Below are 27299 nucleotides of genomic sequence, written 5' to 3' on the forward strand. Positions count from 1 at the left end.
TGGACATGAGTTTGAGTAAGCTCTGGGAGTTACTGATGGACAGGGAAGCCTGGCGTATTGCAGTCCATGGAGTCGCAAAGAGTTGGACACGACTGAGGGACTGAACTAAACTGAGACCTTTTACAGTTAGTATGTTGTTAACATGGTTAGACTTAAGACAGTTTTATTTTATTCTCTTTTCCCCATATATTCTTAGTTCCTTTTTCTTCTCTTCTGCCTTCTTTTGGACTGAGAATTTTTTATTATTCCATTTTATTTCCTTTGTTTTTTTTAGCTATAAATATTTAATTTAGTGGTTGCTTCAGGGTTCATCCTTAAGTTATCAGTGTACCTTCAAATGATGTTAAACCACTTCAGGTATGGTGTATACTATATATGAATAGTATACCACCATTTCCTTCCTCCTGACCTTTATACTATTGTTGTCATATATTTTATTTTCATATATGTTATAAACCCCACACTACATTACTATTATTTCTGTTTAAATGCTCAGCCATCATTTTAAAAAATTTATGTCATGAGAAATTTTTATATACTTATTCATGTTGTTACCATCTCTAGTACTTTTTATTCCTTTGTGTAGATGTGTATTTCTGTTTGTAATAATTTGCCTTCTCCCTGAAGGATTTCCTTTAACATCTCTTGTAGTGAAGGTGTACTGAAGATGAATTCTTTTCGGTTTTGTATACTGAAAAAAAAAATCTTTATTTTACCTTTGTTTTTGAAATATACATTTCAAATTCTAGAATTCTGGGCTGACTTTTTTCCTCCATCGGTGAAGGGTCTTGCCCCATTGTCTTCTCACTTGCGTTGTTTCTGAAGGGAAATTTCCTGTCATTCTTACTTTCGTTCCTCTGTGCATAATGCATCTTTTTTCCTCAGTCTGCTTTTAAGATTTTATCTTGGTCACTTATTTTGAGCAATTTGATTATGATGTGCATTGTTGTTTTATTTACGATTTTTTGTGCGTGGGGTCTGCTGCTCAAGCTTTTTGAATCAAGGGGTTTATCATTTTCATCAAGTTTGGAAAACTTTCATGCTCTTTTAAGATGTCTGTTAACCCATATATTGCTTGCTCATTCACTCATTTGTGTCTCTTTGTGACCCCATGGGCTGTAGCCAGCCAGGCTTCTCTGTCCATGGAATTTTCCAGGCAAGAATACTGGAGTGGGTTGCCATTTTGTACTCCAGGGGAATCTTCCTGACCCAGTGATTGAACCTGTGTCTCTTGTGTCTCCTGCATTGGCAGGCAGGCTCTTTTCCATTGCACCATATATTAGGATGTACCAAAGCCTGGAAACTTTCTCAAGCCAGTAAGTCAGAGTGATCATAAAGTCCATATTATTTCTCATCTCTTAGAGATCACCATTCTTTGTTGTCATGTCCAGAATCTTTTTTCATGTATTTTCTCTCTCTCTCTCTCTTTTTTTTTATTGTTAGTTTCACAGGAAAGGAAATGTAGATTTCATCTCGTTACTCCATCTTGACCAGGAACAGATCTCACCCATCTTGGTATTTTAAAAATCAACTTCACCAACTTGGTTAAGTTTTTCTAATAGCTTTTGTTAAATGGACACTGAGTAGCACTGTAAGACTGAGTATCTGGAAGCTGATTTGAATTTAGAATTTTGCTGTGAACAATTGAGAATTGAGGATAATTGAGAATGACATAGAATTCAGCTATAATTGACTATTGTCTGTGTGGAGCAGCAAGCTCAACCTCACTGATAATTCAGTCCCACCGAGACATGCTAGTTTCACTTGTCTAGAGTATGACCTGGACATCAGGATTCTTGAAAGCCGCCAGGTGATCATAATGTACAACCAAGATAAAGAGCCACTGAGGAGGTGTATGGTGGTTCGTGGTCCTCCTCCATCTCTGATCCACTCTGTCTTTCCTCCCTCTGTGTCCTCCCTCCCCAGCAAAGTCCAGGTCCTGTATGGGGGCACAGACCTCTTTGATTATGAGGTTCGCAGAACCTTCAACAACGACATGCTCCTGGCCTTCATCAGCAGCAGCTGCATCGCGGCCCTCGTCTACGTTCTCACCTCCTGCTCAGGTACAGTTTCTCCAGCGGCCCCACGTGGAGCCAGCCCCTTCGTTGCTCCCAGAGTGCTTCTCTCTGGACAAAGCCTTCCTGCTCAGGAATGCCAGAAATGGGCTTGAATCCACTCTCTCAGAGCTGGCGGTGGGACAGCTGCTCAGACATCACCTTCTAACCCTGGGCAGGGAGACTGAGATGCAGAAGCAGACTGGGCCATGCCCCAGGGCCCGCTCCCCCAACACCTCCTACAGTTGAACTTTTCTTTGACAGTCTTTTTCTTGTTGATAAGTTCTGTGGAGTCTGGAGTATTGGACACTTTATGGATTATTCCTTATCCTGTTTATTATTATTATTTAGTATTTATTTATTTGACTGTAACAGGTCTTAGTTGTGAACTGTGGGATCCTCATTGTGTCGCACGGGATCTTTTGTTGCAGTATAAATTGTTTGCTGCAGCTCACGGGCTTCTCTATAGTTGTACAAAGGGCTCTCTAGTTGATGGTGCATGAGCTCCAGAGCACATGGGCTCAGTAGTTAACACACACCGACTTAGTTGCCCTGTGGCATGTGGAATCTTAGTTCCCCAACCAGGGATCAAACCTGTGTCCCCTGCACTGGAAGGTAGCTTCCCAAGTGCTGGACCACTGCCAGGGAAGTCTCATCCTTAGCCTGTTTTAAAGTCTCAGGTGAGCTGCCATTAGACTCCCAGTTCACTTTTCCACCACCCCTTCCCCATGCACCCTAGCTGCTTCTTTCTGCATATATAGAGGTACTCTTCATTGGCCAAGTGAATGAGAGATTGGTCATACCTTCAAAAATGGAAAAGACATTCACTCATCCACATAACAAATATTAACCGGGCACCAACTATGTGCCAGATGCTCTCAGGTGCCAGTGTTCTAGTAGTGAACATCACAGATGTACTTCCTCCCTCCGTGGAACCTCTAATTTATTGGGGTGACAGATGTTAGAAATATAATAATTTCCTACTAGCATGTGAAGTAAGCTCTGAAAAGATGAGGGCCCGTGAACAACCTGACTTAGGCAACAAGGGTTCATCTGCTACTGAGGCCTCCTGCCCGGCACCTTCTCTGGGATGGAGAACTATGCTGGGCTCGGATGGGGCGGTGAAGGTGCCCCTGGGGATGAAGGTATATGAGGCAGGGCCCAGCCGGGGCCAGAGACGCTGAAAGGCTGTGTTCTGTTGGGTCCCCCGCTCCATCCCCCGCGGCTTGCCCTGCGCAGTGTTCCTGTCCTTCTTCGGGATCGCCAGCATCGGCCTCAGTTGCCTGGTGGCACTCTTCCTGTATCATGTGGTCTTCGGTATCCAGTACCTGGGCATCCTCAATGGGGTGGCTGCCTTTGTGATAGTGGGCATCGGTGAGTTGATTCTGTTGCCACGGATATGGGCCTCCCACTTGGGAATTTGACCCCCAAAGGGCCTTTTACAGGATGCAAAAGTCTGGCTTCCATGGGGGCTCTCAAAAGTCCTCTCTCCAACCTCAGAGCCTTGGACTTGGGGTGGAGGGTGGGTAGAGTGTGAGTGGTGAGTGATTCTTGGCATATGCTGGGTGGAACCCCCCCAGAGGTGGAAAGAGTGGGTGGATATGCTGGGTGAAGGTTAAGCATGGTGGGAAAGGCGAGGGGTGGTGAAGATTTGGAGGAAGGGGTCTAGTTCTGGTGAGGGAGGGGGCCATGCAGCATGAGGGTGGGGCTTGGGTTCATGGCCGAGGTTGGATCTGACCTTGAGACAGCAGAGTAACCCGGCTGGCCTGGCCCCCTCCTGTAGGCGTGGACGACGTCTTTGTGTTCATCAACACCTACCGCCAGGCCACCCACCTGGAAGACCCTCAACTGCGGATGATCCACACCATCCAGACAGCGGGCAAGGCCACCTTCTTCACCTCGCTGACCACGGCCGCCGCCTATGCGGCTAACGTCTTCTCCCAGGTGGGAGCCGGCCCTCCAGCCTGGCCTGGCGTCCCCTGCCCCCCGCCCCCGCCCATGCATACCTGGACCCTGGTCTCCGCTCTTCCCACCCACCCCTTCTCTTGGGGCCACGCAGCCTCCGCCTCAAGGTACTTGCCACGTCCCTAGAGTCCATTTTTGTTACTAATCACCATCACCAGAACTTAACAAATGGGAGGATTCTAGTAATACAAATTGTGTTTCTTATTGATGCTTATTACTGATAAGCCACCCTCGGCCCTGAAGGGCATTTAGCAGTTGTTTCCAAAGGTCCCCCAGCTGATACATGGTAAGCCTGACCATGACTCCTGACCCCAGTCCAGCGCCCTCTCCACCCACCAGCTGCATACTGCATTGTTATCCCTCATATGCACTTTCCTCTCGCTGGCCCCACACTCCTTCCTGTCTGAGTTGGGCTCAGGAGAAGGATCCTAGGACAGGTCCTGGGTGCCAACAGAGCCTGAAATGCAGTGAACCTGTCTGAGTCTGAGAGGTCTTATGACCTGGGCTAAGGATCCTGTCTAGAAACCACTAGATGCTCTGGAGATGCTTTACTAGAGAACCACGCCCAGAAAACAAGCTGAGCTGGGTTCCCCTCCCTCCTCGGCAATTTTCTGACTGTGTGACCTTAGGCAGCTTGTTTAACTTCTGTGAGCCTCACTCTCCTCACGTGTGGATCATCAGAGACTGGAATGAGATGCTTGTGAAAGTGTTCCACAGACAGTGAAGGAAGGCCTGTCTGCTTGTTGGCTGCAGCTTCCTTCTGACTGCCACACCCTGCTCAGGTCCCCCTGACATTCCTGGGGCTCACCCTGTGGCAGCTTTCTCTCCCGTCCCCTCTGCTAACATGTGCCCTGCCCTGACAGTGTGTGTCTTCCTCTGTCCTTCCTGTAATGAGTTATAGAAAGCTTGCTCTGTGCCGGGCACTGTTCCGGGCAGAGAGCTGCAGTGTCGACCAGAGGCTGGACTCTTCCTCTGACATCCTCCTAGGCCAGTGCCTTCATTCCAGCAACCTCGGCCTCCGCATCCTGCCTCAGTCTGGGGGTGGTCAGGGCCCAGTGCTGCAGAGTCCCTGGGCTCCTTGGGCTCCAGGCCTGATCCCCTCCCATCGCCCCCACCTTTCCATCGCCAGATCCCAGCTGTCCACGACTTCGGCCTGTTCATGTCTCTGATCGTGTCCTGCTGCTGGCTGGCAGTGCTCTTCACCATGCCCGCGGCCCTGGGCATCTGGAGCCTTTACATGGCACCGCTGGAGAGTGCCTGCCAGACCAGGTAAGCCGGGCGGGTGAGGGAGGCACAGGGGCTGTGTCCTGCTCTCACGGAATAGCCATAACAGGCCCTTGGGGGGCCATTCAGCACACCATCCTCTCTCCCAAAAGCCTCGTGATTCACTACTGGGCACCTTCTGTATGCCCCATCCTCTGCTGGGCACTTCTGTGCACTCTTGTCTAATAGTTACATTTGGTCACCTACTGTGTACCAGGAAGTGGGCAGAGTGCTTTTGTACAGATCTTACTGCCATCCCCAGGGACCCTACGAGCTGGGTCCTCTTATTTTGCCCATTTTACAGACAAGGAGGCAAAGGCTTGGAGAGGCTGGGCAGCTTTCTCAAAGTCACCCATTTAATAGGCAGCAGAGCCAAGATTTAGACTGAACTGAATCTGACTCTGGATCCCATACTAGCCACCACGTTAAATGTCCTCTGGGTCCTCATCTTGAAAGAGGAACAGTACTTAGACCCAGTGAGCCAGGTGCGAAGTTGATTGGATCAGTCCAGAGCTGCTGCGGCTGAAGGTAGAGAGCTTAGAGTCTTGTGGGCCAAGTCAGCAGGGTCAGGGCAGGGGGCATGGTGGTCAAATGGAATCTGGCCTGAGTGGCTGTCTGGGTTGGGAGTACTAGGGACTGATAGAGGGTCTGGCCTTGGTGCAGGGCATGCAAATGCAGGACTGTCAGGGGTCCATGACAGTGTCCACTTGACCAGGGTGAGACGAGGGGCAGGAAGGAGATGAGAGGCCAGCAGGGAACTCAGATTAAGGCCTAGGAAGGACTCCTTAGCTCTCCCACACATACCTTTGCTTCAGGGTCTGTACGTATGGTGGTTCAGGTTGGGCACTGCACAAGAGCCCTCGAGCTGAGGCACAGTCGTCTGCACTGTGGTCATTCAGATTTGACTGTTTCTATGACAGTTTTGTGACATAGAAGCAAAGTGTCTTGGGTAAAAGGCTCCTTTTTCCTAATTTCTACAAAGACACCAACTAAGCCCACCCTGTCCCTTCCCCCAGTCTGGGGTAGGGGATGCAGCCTCAGCCTCCTTGCCCAGGAACTGTGGACCTTTGGACATGTTGCTTAACCTCTCTGCACCTCAGTTTCCTGTTCTATAAAATGGGTACATACAACCCTGTGGGGATTAATGAGAGAATCCATGAGGAGCTCTAGCTCACTCTCTGGCACATTCGCCCTGTGTGCTGTTCTTGTCCCCAGTCTCCAGGGTGAGCCTTGGTCCCCTACATTCACCTCAGCTGCACACTCAGCCCAGCCCCGCTTCCCCATCCCCCTGGTCTCAGGGCCCCGGGCACTCGACAGCACAGGCGTGATCCCCCTGCTCTGGTCACCTCGATGCTTGGACAGCTGCGTGCCATCATCCGCTGTCCCTAGTGATGGCTACTGTCACCATTTGCCTCCCCAGAGGAACTATGGTACCTGAGGGCCCTGGGGGAGATGACACTGGTGAGAATTCAGACACAGGCTCCTGGAAGCCTGTGAGGCGTGTCCTGTGGGTTGTCAGCAGCAGTGTGATGCCTGGTTGACATGTAGCCTGGATTCCCAGGACTCACCCTTCCCCAACTCTTTCCGCAGCTGCAACCAGAAATGCGGCCGCAGGAGTTCCCCACACTTCCCTGGGGATGTGTTCACGGCTCCTGAGCGGGCTGGGGGTGGGCCCGCACAAGGCCCCATGCCCTACCTGGATGATGACATCCCCCTGCTGAGTGTGGAGGAGGAGCCAGGTGAGAGGGGGTGCGGGCCTGCCGCTGAACCTGGGGGACCCAGGCGCCGCCTCTGCCAGGGGAAGTACCTTGACGAGCTGGTGTGAGGACCAGCTGGTCCTGAGGTGGGGGCGGGATGAGACACCTGGGAGGATCCCCGTCAAGCATCTGAGCTTCCCTGGAGGGGGTGTGGACCAGGGGGGCTTTGACCCACTTCTGGGCCAGCCCTCTGACAGGCCGCTGCTCTGCCCTGGCAGTGTCGCTGGAGCTGGGAGATGTGTCCCTGGTGTCTGTGCCCCCCGAGGGCCTGCAGCAGGCCCCCAACGGGAGCAGCCGGGGGCAGCTCATTGCCCAGCTGCAGGAGCTGCTTCACCACTGGGTCCTGTGGTCGGCTGTCAAGAGCCGTTGGGTGATTGTGGGTAAGTGGGCTCTCCACTCTCCTTCCCCCATCTTGCAGTGTCTCCCAGTGCCTGAGATGTGGAGAACAGACTCCCCCCACTGTTTTCTCAAAGAACATGCAGGTCTTGGGAGCCCACCTCTTGTCCCACAGATGAGCTAGAGTTCAGAGACCTGGGCTCAGGTCGCTCACTCTCTCGGAGCCTCACCCCCTCCCTGCAGAAAATAAAGCCGGTCTCACGATAGCTGTTGCTTACTGAGCACCTCCTACGTCCCGGTCATCATGCTAGACAGCAGAGCAGAGTGCCCAGTGATTGGGCTCTGGCATTAGACCAGTTTGGCTAATTGGGAGCCTGACTCTGCCACGTTCTGGCAGTGTCACCTGGACTGGGGCAGTTAGTCTGTGCCTCAGTTTCCTATCTTATGACTGAGGAGAAGAACACTCTCTAGTAAGGCTGTTGTAAGGAAACCACAGTATGTGTAAAGGATTTAGCCCAGTGCGAGGCATGCAGTAGTGCTCAATGAAAGTTAAGTGCTATTATTATTATCGTTGTAAAGATTTAGGTCTGTGTAAGACCAAGTGGATGTGCCGGCTCTTTATAGACTGTTCAGGGCTCTAAGATGATGACTGCTTCTTGTCCAGGAATGTGAGCTGGAACTTGGAGTCCTACCCCTGGTGACATGCATGACAACCGGCCCCTACCTTCAAGGGAGTGATCCCCAGCAGCCTCACCCACAGGCTGGCGTGCTGGGTCTCTGCCCACTCCCTTGGGATACCTGCCCTCCTTCTCCCCATAGTGGGAGCAGCTCTTTCCTGGGGCTCTGGAGGCCCCAGCTGTGCATGTGTCCCCCCGCCCCGGGCCCCAGCCCTGCCTAGCGCAGTGTCCTTTCCTCCCAGGGCTCTTCGTCTCCATCCTCGTCCTGTCCCTGGTGTTTGCCAGCCGGCTCCGCCCCGCCAGCCGGGCCCCGCTGCTCTTCCGGCCCGATACCAACATCCAGGTGCTGCTGGACCTCAAGTATAACCTGAGCGCCGAGGGCATCTCCTGCATCACCTGTTCAGGTGAGGTTTCCTGCCGGGGTGTCCCCTTTGGAGTCCAGATCCCAAAGACTAGAGATGCCAGGCTCCCCATCACCGTGTGAGCTTAGGAAATCAACTCCACCTCTAAAAAGTGTTAGTCACTCAGTCATGCCCGACTCTTTGCGACCCCATGGACTGTAGCCCTGTAGTCTTCTCCGTCCATGGGATTCTCCGGGCAAGAATACTGGAGTGGGTAGCCATTCCCTTCTCCAGGGAATCTTCCCAGCTCAGGGATCAAACCCAAGACTCCCACACTCTAGGCAGATTCTTTATCATCTGAACCACCAGGGAGTCTCTGAGTCTCTGTTTCCACATTTCCTTAAATGAATACTTCCTGGGTGCCAGCCGTGCTGGTGCTGGGGAGGCCGCAGTGGGCAGGACAGGCTTCCCAAGCTCAGGAATTCACTCCACTGCTGCAGAGGCCATGTAATAGTAGATCTGAGCTGTGGTGGATGAAAAGTGGGGTGCCTGGGGAGCTCAGTGTCATAGAGATCTTCCTGGAGGAGGTACCATCTAAGCCAAGACTCGTGGAATGGGAAGGACTTAGCCTGGCTGGGAGGGGACAGGAGGGGAGTGGTCTAGGCAGAGGAGAGCACCAGAGGTGGGAGAGACTAGGACCAGGTTTGAGGGAGGTAGTTGCATGAGCCAAAGCTAGCCACATGGGCCCGGTGGGCTACAGTGCAGAGTCTGGATTACATTGTCATTGTCACTGGAAGTTAGTGGAGCGCTTTATGCAGAGGGGCCAGGTGCTGTGTGGTTAGAGGGCTGTGTGGAGCATGGCTGGGAGTCCAGGTGGGAGGCTGTGTAGTCATCTCTACAAAAGACTGTTGGGGCTGGGGCCAACGTGGTTGATGGTGGCAGTGAAGTCAAGAGGTTTTTAGGAGGTGACATCCACAGGACTTGGTGATGGAATGTGTGCCGGGGATGAGCAAAGAGGTGAGATAAAGATGTCTGCTTGTCTTAGAGTTAGTCTGATGAGGTCCAGGGTGGGGCGGGGGAAGTCAACCCAAGGTCATACCGCTTTGCTGGGTAGTTAGAAACCAAATGAGAAGACGCTTGGGTGAGCTCTCCCAGCTCCTAGGGGAAGACCCGCTGACTGCTGTAATTGCCTTCATGTAATTAGGGCGGTGTTCAGATTAACCTGGCCTTCCCCTTGGTGATGGCATGAGCCGAATGCATGATAATCGGCGGAGGCTCAGGGAGGTGCCTGAGGATCCCCTCTTGAATTGGCGGCGACCTGGCCACGTCCCCTCCTTCACTGCCGCTGCTGGGCATTGAATTCCATTCCATTCTCACTGCCCCTGCAAGGCCTCCCGCCATCCCTTGGGACCTGGAGGCAAAAAGCCACATCTGCTCCCATTTCACAGATGGACAGACTCTGGGATGATCCCAAAGTTCCTGGAAACATCTGGAGAAGGGCCAAGACCCCAGCCAGAGTCCAGCCCATGGCCCCTTGTATCTCTCAGCCTCTGAGCTGCCTCTAAAAGAGGCCCTTCATGTTGTAGCAAAAAAGCTTCGGCTGTAGGGGCAGACAGAACCTGTCCTGCTGGGCTCCGCCTCTCACTTCCCCTACAGGTCATGTAACCTCCTTGAACCTCTGCTTGCTTCTCTGTCAAATGGGGTTAATAATAACCACCTCCTAGAATTACTGTGAGGACTGCATTTTTGAAGGTGTAAAATGTAGCTCATTAAAAAAACAAAATCAACAAAAAATTCATCTACAATGCTTGGGGCAAAACAGGCAGTCTCCCCTCATCTCTGCTGTTTCTAATTATTCCTATTTATGGAGCATTCAGCATGAGCCAGACACGTTGCTAAGTCCATGAGATGCAGCGTCCCCTTTGGTCCCTCAGCCACCCTCTGGAGGTAACCCTTGGGGGTGTCATCCCATTTGACAGAGGGGGAAAGTGAGGCAAGGTGAGGGTGAGTAGGGAAAGCTTCTGAGTATCTTTCTCTAGGTAAGGCTGGGGGGTACCTTTCTTTTGCCTTAAGATTCTTATGCATTTGGCATTTTTTCAGTTCCCCCCTTGTTTGTTTTAGAAAAAACCCTTTCCTCAGACACCCTGACACCACCCCCTTTTCTGAGGGCTCCAAGGCCCGTGTCCCTGGGATTGTCACTGTCCCAACCTTGGCCAAACCCAGCCGGGGAGGCTCTCCTGTCCCTGACACAACGCGGGGGGTAGGTCTGTTCCAGGAGAAGCCCCACAGCCTGCAGAACAACATCCGGACATCCCTGGAGAAGAAGAAGCGGGGTTCCGGGGTGTCCTGGGCCAGCCGGCCTGAGGCCACCCTTCAGGGTCAGTGGGGAATGTGGACTGGCTGGGTGGGGGTGCTGGGATGTCCTGGTAAAGGGTGTGGGGGTCTTGCAGGGAGAGCAGATAAAATCCCTTCTTTGATTCTCCTTCAAGAACAACAGGGTTGGGTGGGGTGGGGGTGGGGGAGTGAACTTGAGGCCCTCGCCCGGCATCCCACCAGCTCTCCTCGGCCAGAACAAGGCGATCCCCTCCTGCCACACCCCAGCCTGGCCTGTGCTGTCCCAAGAACCCGCCTCGTGTGCCAGATCCATCCTGATTTGGGGGAGGGGGCCTCCTGAACACTGGAGCCTAGCTTATCGCTTATTGCTTCTGGGGTCCCCGTCAGAGGGGCGATGCTGGGATACATGTGGGAATTACTCCCGGCTTGGGGCAGTTCCACATGTCCTTGTCACCCCATGACCATCATCACCTCCTCTGTGCCCACCATCGTCATCACCAATGTGGCCCCACCTTTCACACTGTGCTCCCATCATTGGCATCACTCCACTTCCCTAGTCCACACTGGCACACCTCTACCATGGCTTCCACCCACACTGTCACTTCCTCCAGCCCTGCCACCTCCCCATTCAGTGTCCACCACCACTCCCCTCCATCTATGCCACCGTCCATCCCAGTATCCACCACCACCACCTGCCCCCCCACCACCACTGCTGTGGGCTCGGTCCACTATATAGGAACAGAGCCAGCACTTGGAGACCAGCCCGAGATGAGGCTCAGCTCCTCGGTCAGCAGAGCAGAGGCTGGGCTGCTGCAGGGTCAGGGGACACCAGCCGAGGTGATCGTCCCCCCTCCTCCACCCCTCGTTTGTCCCTAGACTCCCCAGGCACCGTGTACATCTCCAAGGTGAAGAACAGAGGCCACCCGACTGTCTACAGGTTCTCCCTCAACGCCAGCCTGCCTGCCCCTTGGCAGACCGTGTCCCTTGGGGACGGGGAGGTGCCCTCCTTCCAGGTGAGCCTGGGCTCTCGTGAAGTGAGCTGCCACAACCAGGGAAGGGGCCCTCCCTGCTGCATTGGTGGGCACTGGCCACGTGGTGGTAAGGGCAGGGTCTGCGAGGATGGACCCGCTCCAGGCAAATGAGGACCCTCTCCTGCCATCAGCCAGGCCCATGGCAGGAGCCTGCAGAGTGATGAAAGCAGGGCCGCTGAGCCAGCCAGGCCTGGGTTCGAGTTCTGGCTGTGCCATTTATAACCTGTGTGTCTTTGGGAAGATTACTTCATCTCTCTGAGCCTCAGTTTCCTCATCTGGGTAATGGGGGTATGAAAGGTACCACTCAGGCTTGCTGGAGGTACTTGAGGCAAGGCCTGTGAGTTCTGTAACACCTGGAATGTAGTAAGCACTCAATAAACGGGAGCCATGAGTTAGATTGTTGTTTTCAGCCTCTGTTCTAACACCCCCAGTAAAGGGTCTCCCAGGGCCAACCCAGGCCTCTGATTTTTTCCTCTCAAACATCACTGGTGTTTCTTTAACATGTTACATCTCCAGAGTGACAGTACCCATGTCAACTCATGTCGACTCATCTGATCAGGGTTTGTATGTCCATTTGAAAGACAGAGTGTGTGAGGTGTTTCCCTGGCTCTGACCTTTACACTAACCTTTACAAGGTGATTCCCACTGCCTGGAGAGCCTGCCTTCCAGCTTAAAGCACGGCTGGCTCCCCATTTTGGTTTCTCAGCATAATGTCACCTCCTTCTTGGGCCATGTCCTGGAAATAATTCTCAGTTCACCCTCCTCTTCCACTGCCCCATTCCTCTGGGTCTTATCATCCTAATATTTAAGTCAAAGCCCTTAAAAGAGTCTGAAGCCATCGTCACTGGCAGCTCTAGGAGGGCAGGGACCAAGCCCATCTGGTTCAGTCTCTTATTCTCACAGCCCAGCTCAGGGCTCGCTTGGAGTAAATCCTCAGTTGAAGGAAGGACCGAGGCACAGAGAGAGAGAGAGGGAAGGGTTTGCCCCACCTTTAAACTCGAACCCAGGCCTCCTGGGCTCTGCCCAGAGCTCTTCCCCCGACTCTGGGAGCTGGAATAGGGGCGGGGGGCGGGGAGCTCTCCTAGGTGGGAGGGGACCCAGCCTGAGGCCCGGCCCAGGCAGAGGCAGCCTCCCGGAGTCACCTGTCTTGTCTCTGTCAATCCACTGCTTAGGTGTATAGAGCGCCTTTTGGTAACTTCACCAAGAAGCTGACCGCTTGTATGTCTACAGTAGGGCTGCTCCAGGCGGCGAGCCCCTCCCGCAAGTGGATGGTGACGACCTTGGCCTGCGACACCAAGCGGGGCTGGAAGCTTGACTTCAGCTTCTACGTGGCCGCCCAGGAGCAGCAGCACACCCGGTAACGGAGCCTTGCAGACGAGCCGGTTCCCACTCGTTTGCCCCTCCCACCAGAGATGTCAGCAGGCCCCTTGAAGCAACCCCTGTCCAGGCTCTTCCCTGGTGGTCTGGTGATTAAGACTTTGCCTTCCAGTGCAGGGAGTGCAAGTTCAATCCCTGGTCGGTGAATCTACAGTCCCACATGCCTCAGGGGCATAAAACCAAAACCTAAAACAAAAGCAATATTGTAACAAAGTCAATAAAGACTTTAAAAAGTGGTCCACATTAAAAAAGAAATCTTTTTTTAAAAAGAAACCCCTGCCTATTTCCACACCTGTGCTTAGACAGTCTTCCCCACCAGGGCTGGAGGTGGGGGAACACCAAGATGCCAGGCCCGCAGTTCTCTCCCCCATCTGCCCTTTATCCTCTGAATGGCTGTGTGAGAGATGCTGTCTGCCTGCCCCTTGGCACACCAGGCAGTTCCCAGCTCAGAGCTCCTGCATTTGCTGAACCCTGAACCTATGGTGCTCTTCCCCAGCTCCTCCAGAAATGGACTTTTTTTTTCCCTGGCCGCACCACATGGCATGCGAGATCTTAGTTCCCTGACCAGGGATCAAAGCGACGTCCCCTGCGGTGGAAGGCAGAGTCTTAACCACAGGACCATGAGGGAAGTCCATGATTGACTCCTTCTCAAGATTTAGGTCCTTATCCAGATACTCCCCACCCACGGCTGTCTCTGACCAGACTGTCCTCCCCCAGTTGAAACAGCCACACATCTGTCCCCATACATCACCCAGCTGCTGTCTTTCTGGTTCCCATCGCCACCTGGATTCATACTGACAGCTGGTTCATTACCTGTGCTTGCTCAGGAGAATGTAGGCCTCCTGCCGTATCCCCTCACCTGGTCCAGGGCCTGGCACGTAGCAGGTGCTCAGGAAACACTTGGTGGGTAAATGAGTGAAGGAAAGAATGAGTACACTCTGCCTGCCTCTCCAAGGCTCTATCCACACTCTCAGTGCATACAGTTAATTCAGAAGTTATTTATTTAGTGTTCTCCCTCCCTGAAGAATCTGACTGCAATGCAGGAGACCCGGATTTGATTCCTGGGTTTGGAAGATTCCCCTGGAGGAGGGCAAGCAACCCACTCCAGAATTCTTGCCTGGAGAATCCCATGGACAGAGGAGCCTGGAGGGCTATAGTCCATGGGGTCGCAAAAAGTCAGACACAGCTGAGCGACTAATGCTCCCTAAGACTGTAAGGTGACAGGAGAGAGCCTGTGTCTGTTGTCCTTATCTGCTATGTACACATGCCCTGCCTAGCAGCTGGCATGAAGTCAGTGCCCCCAAATACTTATGAGCAACTGTGTGCTGTGCCTTGGGGGTCTCCAAGCCAGCTGGGGGCATCTTTTCCCAGGTTCCTCCCCCACGTTCTGACCATTGAGGCTGTGTTAGCTGAGGACCTTACTCTCTCTCATCCATTCATTCATTTAATAAACCTTGAGCACTGACAGTGGGCCGGCATGTGGCTAGTGCTGGGGATGGTAAACAAGATAGATGTGACTCCTGCCCTTGGGCTGACTAGCAGGAGACAGCAGCTAGCAAGTCAAGCGCAATGTCATTACAAATTACAATACGTGCTCCGAAAGGAAGAACCTGCTGCCATCGCAGTCCAGATAACGGCAGTGTAGGGCCTGCGCTGCTGACACCAGGGACCATGGTCTGTTTGTCAGGGCCTGGCCTTGGGGCAGTGAGCACCCACATGAGGCTGGACTCAGCTTGGGGCCAGGAGGTAAACAGATGGGCTCACTGAGCCATTCCAGCTTGGCCCACCTGGCTCGGGAAGTGGGGGGTCCTTCTGCTTGCCCTCTAGGGCTAGGCTCCCTCTGCAGATACACAATAGCCACTGGGGTCATGCTGCCTGGATGAGCTTAGAACATTCTAGAAAGCACCTGGAACTACATCAAGAAAGTATGTTAGTCGCTCAGTCGTGTCTGACTCTTTGTGACCCCATGGACTGTAGCCAGCCAGGCTCCCCTGTCCATGGAATTCTCCAGGCAAGAATACTGGAGTGGGTTGCCATTCCCTTCTCCAGGGGATCTTTCCAACCCAGGGATCGAACATGGGTCTCCTGCATTACATGCAGATTGTTTACCACTGAGCCACCAGGGAATCCAAAGCTATATCAAGTCCAGTGGTAAATAAGCTGACTGTGGAATCCTTTCTTCAAATAGAATCTTGAGGCTCTGTAACTGTTCAGTTTAAGGTGGGGCTGGGGGCTTCTGAGCAATGACCCCAAGGCTGGCCCTGAGGTCCTTCTGAATTCTTGCTCCCCTGGAGGGCTTCCCAGGTGGCGTTAGTGGTAAAGAACCCACCTGCCAATGCAGGAGACGTCAGAGATGCTGGTTGGATCCCTGGGTTGCTCTTCCAGCCTCTGAATGCCTTTGCCTCTCCTCCGCAGCCCCTCTTGGCCTTCCTGGCCTCAGTCCCGGCCTCCTTTGCCTCCACAGGAAGCTGTATTTTGCCCAGTCCCACAAGCCCCCTTTCCATGGGCGTGTGTGCATGGCACCTCCCGGCTGCTTGCTCAGCTCCAGCCCCGATGGGCCAACCAAAGGCTTCTTTTACGTGCCCAGTGAGAAAGGTACGTGCAGGGAGGCTGCCATGGGGCCCTGGGAGGCTGGGCCTGGCCTTCCTGTACAGCTATGCCTCCCTCTGCAGCACCCAAGGCCCGCCTCTCCGCCACCTTCGGCTTCAACCCCTGCATAAACACGGGCTGTGGGAAGCCAGCAGTGCGGCCGCTGGTGGACACAGGGGCCATGGTCTTCGTGGTCTTTGGCATCATTGGTATCAACCGCACACGGCAGGTGGACAACCACGTCATTGGAGACCCGGTACGTGCGCCCACATTGGACAGCTGCCAGAGGGCCCTACCATAGCAGGCTTACGAACAACTACCAGTGCAGGGACCACCAACCCAGCTCCCCACCTCCACCTTTAGCTCCTTGACCACTCACCCAACCCAGACAGGACCTCCCCAGGCCCCTGGGGCATCATTTCTCTTAAGGATGGAGCAGGGTCAAGCTTTTAGAATCACCCAGGAATCTGGGTACCGTGGGACCTAGCCAGCCACCCTGCATCACTAGGGGTGGAAAGGAGGTGAGGGAAATAGGTGTGTAAGCCCTCCCTGTCCTCCTTCAGGGGGCTCCTCCCCCACCCCGTGCCCATAGCCCTTGTGTGCCTCAGCCAGGGTGCCCTCGCCTGGGGTAGTCTCCCTCTTTGTACATGTTTGTGCTGGTGCTGGGCTCTTGGGCGCTGGAGGAGAAAGGATCTGACAGAGAGAGGTGTGACTCAGTCTGCGCCTGGCACATGATGGGGGCTGAGACGTGGTGGAAAGGACTGTGGATGTAGGTCTCATTGGTCCTAACCCTTGCCTCGGGAGGTCAGCCCAGCCGGGTATACAGGGCTTCAGACACAAAGTAATTCAAGAGCCAGGTGGAGTCAGAGGAGTTGTATCCAGTCTGGGCCATGAGTCTGCAGGTGTTCAGAGGAGGGATGGGGAGGTGGGGAGGAGAGGAAGGAGGTGATGGAGGGCAGGTGGGACTCGGCTATACGGAGGGGGAGGGGAAAGCAAGGGGCCCAGGTGAGCATGCTGTGAGTAAAATCAAGGAAGGGAGACTGAGGGGGTCCGTGGGGGTGGGCAGTGATGGGAGCAGAGGTGCTGCTGGGGGTGGGGCAGAGGGGGCTCAGGCAGGACCATGGGCAACCAGGCCGAGGGTTTGAGCACTGGCCAGGATGGTCGCAGGAGCTGCCGGAGGCTCCTCCCCCGGGGTGGGGCCAGGACTGAGTCCCTGACTCACTGAGCAGCTACACTGGCTTGTGTCTCTTGGGAAAGGGCAGCGTCATCTATGACAGCAGCTTTGACCTCTTCAAAGAAATTGGGCACCTGTGTCGCCTCTGCAAGGCCATAGCGGGGAACTCAGAGTTGGTGAAGCCGGGCGGGGCCCAGTGCCTGCCCTCAGGTGGGTGTGAAGTCCAAGGTGTGGGGGTGTCTGCGGACTCTCGTCTGTGTTGGTGTGTGTCCATGCGGGGATGGGAGCTATGCGAACCTTCCAGATGAGAGCAGGCTCATGCCTGAGGATGAACTGGCACAGAGTCCACAGGCTGGGGGAGGTGTGCGGTCTGCAGGGCACACCTGGGGAGGAGCTTTCCCAAAATTGGGGGTGAGGTCTGGGGCCAACCCCTCAGTAGCAACCTGGGTCAGACTAGGGTCCTTCCTGAAAAGGCATGCATGTGCTGCGTGCTAAGTCACTTCAGTCATGTCTGACTCTTTGCAACCCATGGACTGTAGCCCACCAGACTCCTCTGTCCATGGGATTTCCCAGGCAAGAACAGCAAGAACACTGGGGTGGGTTGCCATTTCCCCCTCCAGGGGATCTTCCCAACCCAGGGATTGAACCCTCATTTCTTATGTCTCCTGCACTGGCAGGTGGGTTCTGAGAAGGCACAGGATGTCAATTTCTGCCCCAATGGCAAACGGGTATTGTAGGTTTCCCAGTGACATTGCTAGTAGTTTCAGACATTTTTTAAACTAGGAGGTTGGGGGGAAAGCATGTGCCCCTGACATGTACACACTCAGATGGGTGGGTACACATGGGTGGGTGGAATGGGGGAAGAGGTGCTCCTGTCCCAGGTCCCCACCCCGACCCCCTCTCCACTCTCCCTGCAGGCTACAGCATCTCCTCCTTCCTGCACATGCTGCACCCCGAGTGCAAGGGGCTGCCCGAACCCCACCTGCTCCCGGGGCAGCTGTCACATGGGGCCGTGGGTGTCAAAGATGGCCGCGTGCAGTGGATCTCCATGGCCTTCGAGTCGGTGAGCCCTGGACGGACCAACCGGACACGGGGCAGCATGACAGCCTGCCAGAGTGCAGTGTCGCCACTGATCTCTAGCCCCCGTCCCAGAGCAGAGCAGAGAGGTGCTCCTCAGAGGGGAGACTGAGGCTGACAGGGATGCAATTGCTTGCCCAAGGTCACGGGATTCATGAGTGCCAGCATCAAGTGCAAAACCAGGCCATCTGACCACCAGGCTAGGCCTTTCTGCCACACAGAATGCCAGGCCGCTCTCACCTTCCTTCTTCCCCAATGGCTCAGGGTTCACATCATCCCGTGGGGGCACGTGACAGTCCAAGACGCTCCCCTCTGCCACTGGGAGGGGCCAGGTTCTGGGCCACAAAGCCCCTGTGCTGGGTCCACCCGGGAGAGATGAAGCCAAGGGACCAGCCATCCCCACACCCCACTGCTTCCTCTCTCCCACCCCTGATGCTCACTGGGCTCCGCCAAGGAAGCACCCACATACACACACCCGTATGCACACACCCGTGTATACCCACCTATGCACACACACACATGCACATCCAGACCTGGGCATTACAGGCCTGGCCCTGGCACCTGGCACTCTATGAGTCTTGCCTCGTGCTGAGCCCAGAGGCCCACCCTGGCTCTGGTCTTCCTGTGCTCTGCATCCTTGAGCAGGACACTCGTCCCCTCCAGCCTCTAGCTCCTCCTCTAAAGATTAAGGTTTCAGTTCCCTGCCCACCTGCTGACAGTCATCAGGAAGCTAGGGTCTATCACAGACGGGAAGGCATCAGGGAACGAGAAGAATATGACAAGGTGACAAGCCAGCAATTTTTGTTCTCTGGCCCCTGCCCTGCTTTCTGTCCCACCACCTCTTCCCCTCAGTGCATCTACAGCCTCACGGTCAGCCACAGGGAGGAAGACCCAGACCCCCTCCAAGCCTTCACGGGGCCCCAGGCTAATGCAGAAGGCACTCAAAGCCCCAAGTAGCTTTTTTTAAATTGCAGTATAATATACATCATAAAATTGGCCCTCAACCATTTCTAAGTGTATAGTTCAGTAATATTAAGCACATTCACAGTGATGCAAATGTCACCAACGTCCATCTCTAAAATCTTTCATCTTGAAGAAGTGAAACTGTTCCTGATAAATGTGGACTCCCCAGGGCCCCCCTCCAGCCACCACCCTGCTTCTGTCCCCATGGATTTGACCGCGCTCATCCCTCACACAGCACTGGCTTTTTGTGATTGGTTCATTCCACTTAGCATAATACTCTTCAGGTTCATCTGTGCTGTAGCCTGTGTCCAGATTTCCTTCCTTTCTAAGGCTGAAGCCGCAGACAGATTGAAGAATCCCTGCTCGGGTCCCTCCGTGTGACAGGACATCACTTCCCACCCGACCAGCAAACTCAGACACACACGTGCGCACAGACTCACTGTGAACTGGTTTGTGCTCAGGGAGGGCAGAACTGGATCAATGAAGTAACATACATGAAAGTTCCAGAGCTGGGCCCTGTGAACCAGACAGGCCACCTGCCCTCCCAGACTCACAGTCCAGCCAGGAGAGGGTGGGAGCAGCTTGCTGACAGTGATGAGAACAAGGATGGGAAAGCACCAAGGGCTTAAACAGCCCAGAAGATGCCTGTCTTGGGGCATCAAGGAAGGCTTCCTGGAGGAGACGGAACCCTACTTGAAGGAGGGGCAGAAGCCGGCTGTGCGGGCAGAGGAAACGGCATGGGCCGAGGGTGGGACTCAGAGCTGGGGGCTCTGGGAGTTGGAGATGGTCCTGTTGGAAAGGGGCAGGGACTTGGGTTGCTTTGGGACCTGCTGCCACTGCTGTGAGTCATGTGCACCCGAAGGCTGGTGGGAGGTGGCCTCGGATGGGCTCACCCTTCACCCGCCCCCCGCCACACTCCGTTTGCAAGTGTCCAGGGACCAGCTGCAGCTGTTATAGAGCTGACTGGCCATCACCAGGGCAGCATAACAGGCTTCAGCCATGTACCCGTCTCACTGGCTCATGTCCCCGCAGACCACGTACAAGGGCAAGTCCTCCTTCCAGACCTACTCGGACTACCTCCGCTGGGAAAACTTCCTGCAGCAGCAGCTGAAGATGCTCCCCGAGGGCTCGGCCCTGCACCATGGCTTCCAGACCTGTGAGCACTGGAAGCAGATCTTCATGGAGATCATAGGCAAGCGGCAGCCCCTCCCGCAGGGTCCCGGCACAGCGGGCAGTGGCAGGTGACCCGGACCAGGGAGGCTACAGGACAGGCCTGGCCTGTCTGAACCATGCTTGTCTTCTCCATTCTGGCCAAGAGCCCTGGAAGAACTGGAATGACACAGGGGCCACCAACACTGATTGGAGACCAGAGTTTGGGTCCCCTCCTGCTTGGGGGCATCTGGCCACATCCTCTGATCCGAGTTTGCCTGCTTAAAAAGAAATGGTAATGATGGTAATGGCCATCACAGCCAGCAGTCATTACCATTACCAGTGACTGCTGTAAGCAGCCATCTGTCATTAGGAGCCCTTCTCGATGCCAAGCCCTGGCTGAGGCCTGGCCAGTGTTCTCTCTTTAAACTCCAAATGAGGCCCAGGGAGTAGGTACTGTTATTATCCCCTTTCACAAATGAAGAAATGGGGATTCAGAGAGGGCATGTGGCTGAAAGCCACCAGAGTGCACAGCTGGCTGTGGCAGTGCTGATCTGCGTGACCCCCACACCTCTGAACCACGAGGGTGAGGGGGCTGTGGGTGCCCCGTTGTGGGCGCAGCCCAGCTGAGGGCCCTCGCTTCTCCCTTGCAGGGGTGCAGAGCGCCCTGTACGGCCTGGCCCTGTCCCTGCTCATCTGCGTGGCTGCTGTGGCTGTGTTCACCACCCACGTGCTACTCCTGCTGCCCGTGCTCCTTAGCATCTTGGGTAAGTGGGCCGGGGGCCAGGAGTGGGCAGGGGTCTCACTGGCAGTCTCAAGTTTCTCTCCACCCTTAACTCTCATCTCTTCAGTGAAGGTTTCCCGACACACACACACACCCCACCGCAGGCAAGAAGAGCCTCTGTGACAGTTGTTCGTAGGGCTGTGCACCAAGAGGAGCCAGGTGGCACCAGGTGGCACCAGGTGGCAGGTCTCAGCCCAGGGACATGTTGCTGCCCCCTCTGTCACCTCTTTCAGGCCCCCTCAGCCCTCTCTGGCCCTGTCCCTCCTCATCTCGCCTGTCACCTGAGCTGGGGGATCTGCTGTAGACTTCATTGCCTTCCCCAGAGACCCTCTGAATTTGCCCAGCCCTCTTCCAGGACTGTATGGGTGGGACCAGGTCCAAGCTACCTCCCCGCCCTCTGCAGGCATCGTGTGCCTCGTGGTGACCATCATGTACTGGAGCGGCTGGGAGATGGGTGCCGTGGAGGCCATCTCCCTGTCCATCCTCGTCGGCTCCTCCGTGGATTACTGCGTCCACCTGGTTGAGGGCTACCTGCTGGCTGGAGAGAATCTGCCCCCCCACCAGCCTGAGGTGAGCCCCCCACCTGCCCCACCCGTCCCCAAGGGATCTTCTCCCTCCCCAGTGCCACTGATGAAGGCCCCCAAGGGTAGCTGGACACCATGGTGTCCGATTCCCAACCAGGATGTGCTGCAGGAGCCTCCGTTTCCAGGGCCATTCTCCATACCAGGGGACTCGAGTTCTCAGGCAGCTGCACCCAGCATGACTGTGGGCAGTGGATGGGTCCACCCCCCAGCTCTGTCTCCCTAAGTGAGCATGAGGGGTTAGACCAGCCGCTGTCCAAGGGCCCTTCCTGCTTCTCGAGTCCCTGATTCCCAGTCTCATTCTCAAGCCCAGGAAGCAGGTCTGAGCCCTTCTAGTTGTGACCCCTGAGGCCACCCCGCCCTCGCTGGACCTTGTGGCTTAGGGAAGACATACCCACGTACTCAGTGCCAAAACCAGCTCCGGGTCTCAAAGATTTTGGTTTTCCCCAGTTTGGAATTGTTTTGATGTGAAAAATTCATTAATACATAAATTAAATCGGTTATACATTTAGCTGCTCTGGGTCGAAAGAAGGAATCAGTTCCAATCAGGGCTCCCAGGTTCGAGGACCCACTGTGCAGATCATCAGTGTTCTGGTTGTCATAGCGATGTTTAACCTGCCCCCGCTGTGTGCCCTGCACTGGGCACTGCTTCAGGGGAGCGGGTTTTATGTCCCCGCAGAGCCAGCGGAGCAGGTGCTGTTATTACCCCCCTCACCCCCCACCCCCCACCCCAACACACACACACACACATTTATTAAGGTGGAATCAGAACCCTGCAGGGTCAAGGCTGGCCTTGGACAGCATGTGCGTGTTTCCTCAGGGCCCAACCCCCCATCCCAAGCCCCAGGCAGGGAGCGATCCCTTCCAGGGCCCCAGCGTTCTCTCACTTATGCCCAGGACGCCCACTCGCAGCGCCAGTGGCGGACGCTGGAGGCGGTGCGGCATGTCGGCGTGGCCATCGTCTCCAGCGCCCTCACCACGGTCATCGCCACGGTGCCCCTCTTTTTCTGCATCATCGCCCCGTTTGCCAAGTTCGGCAAGATCGTCGCTCTCAACACAGGCGTCTCCATCCTCTACACGCTCACAGTCAGCACAGCCCTGCTCGGCATCATGGCGCCCGGCTCCTTCACGCGGACCAGGACTTCCTTCCTCAAAGCCCTGGGCGCTGTGCTCCTGGCGGGGGCCCTGGGGCTGGGCGCCTGCCTTCTGCTCCTCCGGAGCGGCTATAAGATCCCCCTGCCCAACGGGACCTCCCTATAGCCCTGGCACTACATCTGGACTTGCACACCTTTGGTCCAGTGGTTGGGGGACGAGATGCTTGTTCTCTGCGCCCAGAGGCACTTTGTTCGCAGCTCGGCTACAACTTCTTATGTTCCCAGGCCTGGGCCAGACGTCACCCACCTGTGTGACCCACACTGCCTTCATCGCAGTGCCAGCCCCTGCTGGGTGGTGAAGCTGGCTGCCGCTCCCCACTGCTGGACACTGGCAGCTGCCCTGCATCTCCCCCATTAGGGGAAGAGACCAGCCCTCCTTAACCTGGTGAAGGGGTCAGGTGATTTTTGCAGGGGGCTTCCCTCTGCAGAATTTCCACATTGCCTCAGTGCTCACAAGAACTTTCTGGTGTGGTTGTTACAGGGCCCCCATTCTATGGATGTGAAAACCAAGGCATCAGAAGACAAAGTAACTGACCTGTAGCTGGGTCAGGGGCACAGCCAGAGTGGCCTCCCTTGGGGACTCTGCAAGAAGAGCACAGAGGGTTCAAGGGCAGGGCCTCGCACCCCCTGCCCCCTCCCTCCCCATCAGTCTTACGGCGGCCAGTGCAGGATGGTCCTGTGGTCCTCCCTAGGCCTTTAGGTTAGGTCCTGGCCTGGGAGGACAGAAAGACCAGCCTGGGTTACTGCATGTCCTATCTCCGGCCCCAGACTCAAGGGGATCTGCTCTCTGGAAAGCCATGGGGCCCCAGCACAGCCTTCCTCACAGATCTGAGCCCCCCACCTCCCCCACCTGACTCTGTGGGTGGAATTTAGGGGAGGGGGCAGCCCCTGGGACGGGGAGCTGGCCATGCCTGCTGCCTGCTCACAGCAGATGGTTCTTATTAAAGTGAAATGAAACTGCAGACTGCCGCCATTAACACGAGCATTTTAAGCATTGCTGGCTCCATTGTATTCTTCAAATTGAGATAACTAAGTGTTCACAGGGTGCCATTGGGTTCCTGGCTTGAGGCAGGCGCTGGGCCTGGAAGGAGATGGAGGTGGAGTGGAAGGGGCAGGACCTTCTGGGGAGCAGGGTCACAGAGTACTCTGGGAACCCAGAGTCAGGCTGGGGAAGTCTGGGGGGGCACCACAGGAGTGGGGCCCATTCGGCTCCCCACCAGGACACATTAGCCCCTTCAGTGTTACCAGTATCATGCTGTGACCTTCTTCCTTGGGACAGACATTGGCCCAGGGCATTAGGAAGCTGGACACAGACTGAGCTGGGACTGACCCGTTAGGGTGGGTGGATGGTCCCCAGGTGAGCTCGCCTGGTCATCTGTAAATATTAACAGGGAGGCTGGGCATGCAGGATAGACCTCAACATCCTGTCACCACCTGGTGCATGCCTGGCACCCAACAGAGGCTCAGTATTTGCTGAGGGAGCACCAGGTCTTGGTTCCCACTCTCCATGGTGAAGACAGACACCAAACACGGGATAAATGGTATAAGCTGACACATAGCTCTTACCATGCCAGTTGCTCTTCTTAGAGTCTGTCTTAGTAACAAAGTGCTTCAGACTGCGTGGCTTCTAAAGACAGGGATTTATTTTCTTGCTGTTCTGGAGGCTGGAAATCTGATGGAAGGTGTAGGCAGAGAGGGTCGTTCTGGAGGTTGAGGGGGACTCTGCTCCACCCCCCTCTCCTGGCTTCTTTCTGCTGGTGGCTGGCCATCCTTGGCGTTCGTTGGCTTGTAGAGGCATCACTCCAGTCTCTGCCTCCATCTTCACTTGCCTGTCTTCTCTCTGTGAAGGTCATATTGCCTCTTATAAAAACATCAGTTGTATCAGATCCTAATGACCTCATCTTAATTTGATCACCTGCAAAGATCCTATTTCCAAATAACCTCACATTTGGGACTTCTCTGGTGGTCCAGTGGCTAAGACTCTGCACTCTCAAGGCAGGGGTTCAATCCCTGGTCATGGAACTAGACCCCACATGGTGCAACTAAGGAGTTCACATGCCGCAACTAAAGATCCTGCGTGGTGCATCCAAGATCTAAAATCCTGTGTGCCACAACTAAGACATGGCACAGCCAAAATAAATAAAATATTTAAAAAACAAAACAAGCTCACATTCATGGGGACCAGGGTTAGCCTCAACATATCTTCTGGGAGGAACACAATTCAACTCAAAACAAGGCTCAACATGCATCAGCTCAGTTGTTAATCTTAGGAAGTGGGTGCTTGGACCCATTTTACGCATGGGGAAACCAATGCTCGAGAGATTGCCTTGTCAGGCAGCTGCTGGTGGTAGAGCCAGAGTTTGACCCCAACCAGCCTGTCCCTGGTGGTTCAGACAGTCAAGAACCCACCTGCAATGCGGGAGAGTCAGGTTCAATCCCTGGGTCAGGAAGATCCCCTGGAGAAGGGAAGGGCTACCCACTCCAGTATTCTTGCCTGGGGAATCCCACGGACAGAAGAGCCTGGCAGGCTACAGTCCATGGGGTCGCAAAGAGCTGGACACGACTGAGTAGCACACACAGCCTGTCCCAGAGTGTGTGCCCATCCCTGAGGGTGTGCAGCCTCTCGGGGAATTGCAACAACGGGTGGTGATGGCACAGGGGCACTCTTATCACGTGGCTGCTGCTTAGAGAATCTGGATGGAAACCCTTCAATTTGCACAATACTTCACCCCTAAGAATTTCCCCATCAGCCTGTCTGAAACCTGAGCCATCAGAGGCCTGGCAGAGAGCACTGTGGCTGAAGGAGCTGGTCAAGGATTCAGGTAGGTCAGCCGGGGCTCCAGCAGCACTTGTAGGGGGTGAGGCAGAGGGCAGAAGGCCACTACTGCAGAGTTGGACATCTTCCAATGACAGGAAGGAAGGAAAAGGCAAACTTATAGGAAAAGGCCAGGTGGGAGGGGGTGGGGCAGGGAGGGAGCTGGCAAGTTGACAAGACGTTCCAGAAGGTGCTCAGAGAAAAGACTGCCATCTCCAAGCCCTTGTCCTGAGACCTTCCCAATAATCTAGTATTAACGTGTGGAGGTATGGTCATTTGCATATCATTTGCATGCAGTCCAGGTCAAGCCCATTTGTCAGGAAACCCTCACTCAGCCCATTTCCTTGCTTTTAAGAAACAGTTCCTCTTCCTTCCCCTTGGTCTTGATCTTCACAGGGTGCTCTGGGGGTGTCAGGCCAGCAGGTCAAGGGTGAAGGAGGCCAGGCCCTGATGTCGCTGTCACCTCCCTCCAACAGGTGACTAGGGCTCCTCTACATCAATACAACTCTCTCATGACCCTCACAGTGCTCCTGAGAGTGGGGTTCCCGTTTTACAGATGAGCACTGTGAGCCCCAGAGGAGGCAGTGACAGTGCATGGCCAGGCTGCCTGGGTCCCTGCCCGTCTCTGCTTCCCTGCCGGATCCACTCTCTGTGGATGGTATTCTTTATCTTCTCATCATATGTCCTGGTTCCTCAGGCCAGCATGGCAACTGCCCTGTCCAGCTCTGGGTCAGTACTCTCTCTTCTTGGGGCAGAGGTGGAGCAAGGCTGGGGGAGGGACATGTGCTCAGTCGTTTAGTCGTGTCCAACTCTTTGCGACCCCTTGGACTGTAGCCTGCCAGGCTCTTCTGTCCATGGAACTCTCCAGGCAAGAATACTGGAGTGGGTTGCCATGTCCTCCTCCAGAGGATCTTCTGGACCCAGGGATCAAACCAGTGTCTCCTGCATTGGCAGGCAGATTCTTTACTGTCAGTCACCCGGGAAACTCACAAGGGGAAGGATGCTGGTGACTATTTGGGAGCTCCGGGGAAACTTAGCCACACCCTTCGCCACCTACTTGGCTACAAATAATTCCCCTTTCATCTTGTTTGCAAATATTGGCTCCACAGGGTCCCAGAGGCAGTAACTCCCGTGAAAAGGACCTTGACCTTCCTTCACCCACTAACGCACAGCTCACGGTCTTAATGAGCTTTTGCTGAGCGCTAATGAGATGCCCTTCATTAGGTCGGGCACAGCAGTTAGTCTGGGATCTGCGAGGATGTGCAGGCATTCAGCGGGCTGGGGAGGGGCAGAGGGCCTGAGGGGAGCCCATGGAGAGGGACCCCTGTCACTTACAAAGGTTCCCTGTACCCCTGCTTCTCTCTTCTTCCCTTGGAAGCCAGGAAATCGACGAGAGCCAGTGCTTTAAAGTGCTGGCCATGTCCCAGGCCCCATCCATTCACCCGGGAGTTCTTGCAGCATGCCTCAGAAGGGAATGTCTTTGTCCCATTTCACTGCGAAAAAAGAACCAAATCCCAGGGACTTTCCTGATGGTCCAGTGGCTAAGACTCTGTGTTCCCAATTCAGGGGGCCTGGGCTCACTCTCTGGCCGGAGAGCTATATCCCACATGCCACAACTAAAGATCCCACGTGTGCATGTGCTGTTTCTTCAGTCACGTCTGACTCTTTGCAACCCCATGGACTCTAACCCACCAGGCTCTTCTCTCCGTGGGATTCTCCAGGCAAGAATACTGGAGCAGGTTGCCATGCCCTCCTCTAGGGATTTTCCCAACCCAGGGATCAAACTCCTGCATGGGGAGGTGGGTTCTTTACCTCTAGCACCAATTGCGAAACCCTAAAAGACCCCTATGCTGCAACTGAGATCCTATGTAGCAAAAA

General features: G+C 54.7%; 1 protein-coding gene across 1 annotated transcript in view; it reads left to right on the forward strand.

The window, feature by feature from the left end:
- DISP3 (dispatched RND transporter family member 3) overlaps positions 1-23600 on the forward strand; it is a 56734-nt gene extending 33134 nt beyond the window's left edge. The window contains exons 4-21 of the mRNA XM_043486149.1: positions 1927-2063; positions 3294-3428; positions 3838-3998; positions 5149-5288; positions 6873-7021; positions 7258-7419; positions 8295-8456; positions 10658-10771; positions 11604-11740; positions 12931-13115; positions 15600-15730; positions 15808-15980; positions 16982-17108; positions 17816-17961; positions 19971-20130; positions 20741-20854; positions 21275-21441; positions 22350-23600. Of these exons, the coding sequence (XP_043342084.1) occupies positions 1927-2063; positions 3294-3428; positions 3838-3998; positions 5149-5288; positions 6873-7021; positions 7258-7419; positions 8295-8456; positions 10658-10771; positions 11604-11740; positions 12931-13115; positions 15600-15730; positions 15808-15980; positions 16982-17108; positions 17816-17961; positions 19971-20130; positions 20741-20854; positions 21275-21441; positions 22350-22712 (2863 nt within the window). The 3' untranslated portion in view covers positions 22713-23600. The remainder of the gene's footprint in view (positions 1-1926; positions 2064-3293; positions 3429-3837; positions 3999-5148; positions 5289-6872; positions 7022-7257; positions 7420-8294; positions 8457-10657; positions 10772-11603; positions 11741-12930; positions 13116-15599; positions 15731-15807; positions 15981-16981; positions 17109-17815; positions 17962-19970; positions 20131-20740; positions 20855-21274; positions 21442-22349) is intronic.
- The last annotated feature ends 3699 nt before the right edge of the window (positions 23601-27299 follow it).

The sequence above is a fragment of the Cervus canadensis genome, chromosome 13 (assembly GCF_019320065.1).
Source record: "Cervus canadensis isolate Bull #8, Minnesota chromosome 13, ASM1932006v1, whole genome shotgun sequence".
NCBI lineage: Eukaryota > Metazoa > Chordata > Mammalia > Artiodactyla > Cervidae > Cervus > Cervus canadensis.